The sequence below is a fragment of the Salmo trutta genome, chromosome 18 (assembly GCF_901001165.1).
Source record: "Salmo trutta chromosome 18, fSalTru1.1, whole genome shotgun sequence".
Taxonomy (NCBI): domain Eukaryota; kingdom Metazoa; phylum Chordata; class Actinopteri; order Salmoniformes; family Salmonidae; genus Salmo; species Salmo trutta.
The window spans coordinates 358,752-365,956 of NC_042974.1; the positions used below are offsets into that span (position 1 = coordinate 358,752).

Sequence of the window (7,205 nt, forward strand, 5' to 3'; positions counted from 1 at the left end):
ACGATTATTTAACCCCTTACTGTTTCTATAAGGAATAAAACTCTGTCCTAAATATTTAAGTGGATCTGGAAAAAATTCAAGACAAGTGTATAAATATTTAGCTACAACTTTGGCAAAATCACAAAAGTCTACAATTGTATAACCACATACAAAACACATTAGGGAATAAGGAGACAGAAGTAAAAGGACGACCTTCTGGAACAAGAAGCATAGACTTCACAGTAGCCTAAGAATGTAATATTATACAGTGCTAGCAAAACAGTGGAAAAACATTGCAGATCACACTTGCTTAACTGGAAGCTGCAGCAGTGGAAGTAGTTCATTTTTTTTACCAACAGACAGTAGCTTTTCATCTCTGTTAGTGTGCTTGTTGATGGCAAAAAAATATAAAATCATTGACTTACAATTTCTACCTACAATAAGTTAGAAAGTAACATTTTTTTGTTGATAAAGTAAGTAGGCATTATGAAATGTCCTCTGTCAGCCACTCAGATGATTGGTATTTACTTCTTCATGTTAATGTGTTTTTTTTTTGTTGTAAATCATATATTTGATATTATTTCCAGTTGTAAATGTGTTCACACTGTCTTGGCCCCCTTTTCTCTTACCACAAATTAAAAAAGAGAAAGAAATAAGGAATTCACATTATAGATATACTTAACTGCTGTGTATCGTGTGAAGAGAAACGTATTCTGAGGTATTGTCATCGGTGTTGTTCATCAAATTGATCATCCTCAAAGATTCTCCCAACACATAGCAACAACTAGACAAAGCCAAGATCAAACCAGACACTTTTATACAAAATAGCAATTTTTCCTTCCTTCCTTTCTTCGAGACTGAGAAATGGTAAAATATGACAAGAAATCAGTCAGTAAAATTAAATTGTTAATGACAAAGTTGCTTGCATTGTCACAATTCATAATTGTTTGAATAAAATCTTTGAAACAGTCTTTTTTTTTTTCCTCCTCTGAATAAACAGAATATGTTGTTGATTTTATTCATGATTGACGACATAGATTCAACCAGAATCTTCTAAAGGTACTAAACAAGTCCCCCTGCAGACCCTTTTTGTGACGACTGGTGCTCGGAGAGGAAGAAGAGTGTTGAGTTTACATGGGTGGGACAACGAGGCCGGACATCGCTAGAAGATAAGAGATGGAAAAACAAACAACTTTAACGTCCCAGTTCAGTTCGTACAGCAATACGCAACGCACAGAAATGTACACAAACACATTATTACCACTTTACTAAATAGACGGGACGAAGAAATGGGGGGTAGTGGGAGAGTGTGTAGGGGAGTGGATGGGGTGGGGGGTAGTGGGAGAGTGTGTAGGGGAGTGGATGGGGGTGGGGGGTAGTGGGAGAGTGTGTAGGGGAGTGGATGGGGGGGTAGTGGGAGAGTGTGTATGGGAGTGGATGGGGGGGTAGTGGGAGAGTGTGTAGGGGAGTGGATGGGGGGGTAGTGGGAGAGTGTGTAGGGGAGTGGATGGGGGGGTAGTGGGAGAGTGTGTATGGGAGTGGATGGGGGGGTAGTGGGAGAGTGTGTAGGGGAGTGGATGGGGGGGTAGTGGGAGAGTGTGTAGGGGAGTGGATGGGGGGGTAGTGGGGGAGGAGTGGTGTAGGGGAGTGAGATGGGGGGGTAGGGGGGAGAGTGTGTAGGGGAGTAGTGGGGGGGGGGTAGTGGGGAGAGTGGTGAGGGGAAGTGGATGGGGGGTATGTAGTGGAGAGTGTGGAGGGGAGTGGATGGGGGGGTAGTGGGAGAAGTGTGGTAGGGGAGTGGATGGGGGGTAGTGGGAGAGTTGTGTAGGGGAGTGGAACTGGGGGGGTAGTGGGAGAGGGTGTAAGGGGAGTGGATGGGGTGGGGGGTAGTGGGAGAGTGTGTAGGGGAGGGGATGGGGGGTAGTGGGAGAGTGTGTAGGGAGTGGATGTGGGGTAGTTGGGAGAGTGTGTAGGGCAGTGGATGGGTGGGGGGGGTAGTGGGAGAGTGTGTAGGGGAGTGGATGGGGGGGGGGGGGTAGTGTGGGGAGTGTGTAGGGAGTGGGGGGGGGTAGTGGGGAGGGTATGGGAGAGTGTGTATGGGAGGGGTGGGGGGTAGTGGGAGAGTGTGTAGGGGAGTGGATGGGGGGGTAGTGGGAGAGTGTGTAGGGGAGTGGATGGGGGGGGGTAGTGGGAGAGTGTGTAGGGGAGTGGATGGGTGGGGGGTAGTGGGAGAGTGTGTAGGGGAGTGGATGGGGTGGGGGGTAGTGGGAGAGTGTGTAGGGGAGTGGATGGGGAGGTAGTGGGAGAGTGTGTAGGGGAGTGGATGGGGGGGGTAGTGGGAGAGTGTGTAGGGGAGTGGATGGGGGGTAGTGGGAGAGTGTGTAGGGGAGTGGATGGGGGGGTAGTGGGAGAGTGTGTAGGGGAGTGGATGGGGGTGGGGGGTAGTGGGAGAGTGTGTAGGGGAGTGGATGGGTGGGGGGGTAGTGGGAGAGTGTGTAGGGGAGTGGATGGGGGGTAGTGGGAGAGTGTGTAGGGGAGTGGATGGGGTGGGGGGTAGTGGGAGAGTGTGTAGGGGAGTGGATGGGGGGTGGGGGGTAGTGGGAGAGTGTGTAGGGGAGTGGATGGGGTGGGGGGGTCTGAGTGAAATTTGCTTTCCTAACATGACATAGTAGAAAGACCACTTCTTAAAAGAGGAGCTTTCTGACATTTTCAGGAGAAAGCATCCTGTCTTCCCAACATGTGTGATATTTCTTTTAGCGTTTTGTTAATGGCAAACAGTGGCCTGGGGTCCCAGGAGGCAGTCCATGCTGACAGCTGAGAAACAACATGGTCACGTCTGCTAACGTCAGATACCCTACCCAGGACTTTCTCTCTCTCTCTCTCTCTCTCTCTCTCTCTCTCTCTCTCTCTCTCTCTCTCTTTCTCTCCCTCTCTTTCTCTCTCTCTTTCTCTCTCTCTCTCTCTCTCTTTCTCTCTCTCGCTCTCTCTTTTCTCTCTCGCTCTCTCTTTTCTCTCTCTCTCTCTCTCTCTCTCTCTCTCTCTCACCAGCCAAGGACCAGACACTTCTCAGGTTCCCTCAAATTGAAATCCTTTGTAGTTTTTTTTACGCCAACATTACTGCAAGGCATTCTACCATATAGCAGGTCTCTGCATTTCACAGCTTGTAGTGGATTTTTAAGTCTTATCACAAGGTAAACGCATCTGAGGTGCACATAATCTGTAATTCTAGAGATCGCGTGTTATGAATACGATTTTATATGTTTTTATCATGATATACGGTATGCATCTACTTCTAAGAAATATATATATATACTGACTCCTAGATTGAATCAGATCAAATGAACCAGCGATAGCAGACACCTGAATAGAGGATGTTTTGGCCTGTTGGAGGTGGAACTGCATCGGAGATGTCAAATCGGTGAGCAGACATACCCGACCCACTCACGTTAGAAGTTCCGAGTGACAAAGTGTAGGACGCATAGAAATAATCACGCTCAAATTGAAAAATCATTCAACAAAAATAATGAGCGTTTTCAACACCCTAATGAAGGTGTCGATTACAACTCACATTCCAGTGTTCCAACTCGTAAACAAGGCTACACGGGATTTCTGTTAATGCAACACATTACAGCCAATGGCAACATCCGCTTTAGGAACCGCTTCGTGATTTGACAACTCTAATGCAGTTCCACCTCCAACACAACCGCTATGCGGATATTGACTAGTGGATCTGACTGAACGGAGCCCTGAATTGTAGGGTTCAGATGCTAGGGAGAGTATCCTACAGATGAATTGTAGTGTTTAGATGCTAGGGAGAGTATCCTACAGATGAATTGTAGTGTTTAGATGCTAGGGAGAGTATCCTACAGATGAATTGTAGTGTTTAGATGCTAGGGAGAGTATCCTACAGATGAATTGTAGTGTTTAGACGCTAGGGAGAGTATCCTACAGATGAATTTAGTGTTTAGATGCTAGGGAGAGTATCCTACAGATGAATTGTAGTGTTTAGATGCTAGGGAGAGTATCCTACAGATGAATTGTAGTGTTTAGATGTTAGGGAGAGTATCCTACAGATGAATTGTAGTGTTTAGATGCTAGGGAGAGTATCCTATAGATGAATTGTAGTGTTTAGATGCTAGGGAGAGTATCCAACAGATGAATTGTAGTGTTTAGATGCTAGGGAGAGTATCCTACAGATGAATTGTAGGGTTTAGATGCTAGGGAGAGTATCCTATAGATGAATTGTAGTGTTTAGATGCTAGGGAGAGTATCCAACAGATGAATTGTAGTGTTTAGATGCTAGGGAGAGTATCCTACAGATGAATTGTAGTGTTTAGATGCTAGGGAGAGTATCCTACAGATGAATTGTAGTGTTTAGATGCTAGGGAGAGTATCCTACAGATGAATTGTAGTGTTTAGATGCTAGGGAGAGTATCCTACAGATGAGCTGCCAGAAGAAAGAAGATTGATGTACTCGTTCCTTCAACTCACTTTAACAATTAGGCCTTCCTGTTTCTCCAGTGCTTTGGACTTATTTGTGGAGTCATGGTTGGAATGCTTTTAAGTTTGCCAGTTGGACTTGATGACATGACATTCCTCATTAATTTCTGCAGACTACATATTAATAAGTATACACATGTAACAGCATGAACTTTAATTTCCCACTTCATTAGCTCCCGCATTATTAATATTGGATGCACACACTATGACTAAAACCTGTTTTCAAGCACAACAAGTCGGCCTTGACATAGAGCAGGAAAAGAAAGTCAGAAGCACACTTTCATTCAAACTGGTTGACGCTGATGTGTTTTGCTTGCACAATGACCCTATCTGTATTTCTGTTGAGTTTCTGCTTTTCTCAATTAGAAAAGCAATATATTTAGACTGTGTTGCGTCGCGTAACGTTGTCTTGGTGTTAAACTGCACAACTAGCAAAAAAAGCACACAGTGGATAAAATGTGTACGCTTTTAACGAGAGCAGGGAAAAAAAACATGCATTTTTAACCGAGGACAATACTCCAGCTAAATCAGTGGGAAGTTTGACGTGTGTTGCTTTCGAAAGGGCTGGGAACGTGCTGATCTCTAATGCTGGCTACATTAAAAAAAATACCGTGCTGGAGTGCTTGTCGGAGTTACAGGGAGTCTATTCACCAAGGACCAAGGACTGGAAAGGGCTCACTAGGGTCAGTGGAAGAGGGTGGGGGATGGGGGTGGGGTGGGGGATGGGTGGGTGGGGTGTGATGGGATGTGAATATTAAAGCATATGATGTACAATTCAGATGAAATGTAAAAGAGGGCTGGATTCTAGGGCTGCAGTGAATAATGCAGAAGTACGATAGCTATGGGACCTTACGTGATTGGTCTGTTTATCATTACAGTACTCAGCTTAGGATACATACTGTATATATCAGGCTATCAAGGTTCGGCTAAATTCTGAATTTCTGAATTGAAGTGAATTCAAACTATGAATTTGAATTGAATTTGAACTGGCCACAAACCCACAGGAAGCATAATTTGAATTGAAGGAATTATAATATACATTTAAAGCATTTCAAACTAATTCAACTGAGACATTAATTTGACAAACCTTTTATCAAAATGATTTTCGACTTATTAACAAGCAATATACGCCAGATTTCAAATATTATATTTTAAGATGTCAAACAGTATTTTTCATTGTCATGAAAGATTTCTAGATTGCTAGATTGTTGCTAGATTGTTCCCAGTGTTTGATCAAATGCATTCTGGGAAACATTATTTTTATTCATCCTTTATTTAACTAGGCAAGTCAGTTAAGAACAAATTCTTATTTACAATGACAGCCTAGGAACAGTGGGTTAACTGCCTTGTTCAGGGGCAGAACAACAGAGTTTTACCTTTCGGTTACTGGCCCAATGCTCTAACCACTAGGCTACCTGCCACCCCATTAAGGGAATTCTAAATTATTATAGATAACCCACAACATGCTCTTAATATTTACAGAACACTGTAATTATTTAAAATAGTTTTAGGGTAATGAGTTAAAAAAAAATGTTTCATGTTTCAACCATATGCTACATGACATTTGTAACCATACATGAAGTCAAAATGAACAGTCCTAGAGTGATAGAAATAAATAATAAATAATCATTTAAATTTCATGGAATTTAATTGAATTACATCTACTTCCTTTAATTCAAATATTTTCAAATTCTGCTTTCTGTGGTATGTGGCCATATGAAATAAAATAAAAAAAATTGGAATTGGAATTAAAGATCAATTTACAAATCAATTCAGAATTGACCCCAACCCTGTATGTACTGATATGCTGTACTATGGTATTATGATGCAAAAATATATGGGGGGAGAGTAACCCCCAGAGAGACTCCTAACTTCCCTTAATCATTAATGGTTTGATAAATAAATACAGAAATAAATAAATAAACACATACATGCAGGCATAATGTACCCATCAATCCATCCATCCATCCGTCCACGCAATCATCATCCATCCTCAAATATATCATTTATGTCCACTCGTACTCTCGTTTAACCCAGACTGGCGGTGCATGGTTGCCCATGGTTTTGGGTGGAGGTGGGCAGGTAGGCAGGTGAGAGAGATGCCAGTAGGCCAAACAGGTCAGAACAGAACAGAGAGATGCCAGTAGGCCAACAGGTCAGAACAGAACAGAGAGATGCCAGTAGGCCAAACAGGTCAGAACAGAACAGAAGGACAGAATGACTATGGAGGGCACTGTAAAAGGAGGGAGGACGGCTCACCTTGAAGTCCATTGCCATTTGCACTGGTGCAAGAAGGTGGTGGAGAAGCTTGGGGCCTTACAACAGGGGCAAAGGCGCTCTTTTGTTTCACTGCAGAGATGACATTGGCAGGTGAGAATGAGAAAATGCCGTGTGTACTGCTACAGTTTGAAGAGAGGCTGACCGAAGAGGCTGCCATGGTAGGGCTCGACGGCACTACTGCAATAAAGCAAACATAAGCACCACTCAGAGAGGACTTTCACCACGGCACAGATCATTCAAAAATCAAGATTTTTTTTTTAGATTGATTGATTAAATTAATTGATAGGGCCTTGCCTCTTTTCAAATCAAAACGTATATAGATGTGGAAAGAAATCAGGTGAAATCAAGATGATTTGTGATTTAAAAAAAAAAATGATCAGAATTTGGATGGGATTCGACAAATAATAACATTTACTTAAGTAAGAAACCAATTTGTAATAATAACA

The 7,205-nt window shown here is 43.1% G+C and overlaps 1 protein-coding gene across 1 annotated transcript; it reads right to left on the reverse strand.

Annotated features, from left to right (window-relative positions):
- Positions 1 to 524: 524 nt before the first annotated feature.
- LOC115152706 (transcription factor COE3) lies at positions 525 to 6,936 on the reverse strand (the record flags this gene model as incomplete). The annotated part of the gene is given in 2 exon segments (XM_029697438.1): positions 525 to 1,141; positions 6,739 to 6,936. Coding segments are annotated over 2 exon segments (230 nt in total), but the record flags the coding sequence as incomplete, so codon positions are not given.
- Positions 6,937 to 7,205: the final 269 nt, after the last annotated feature.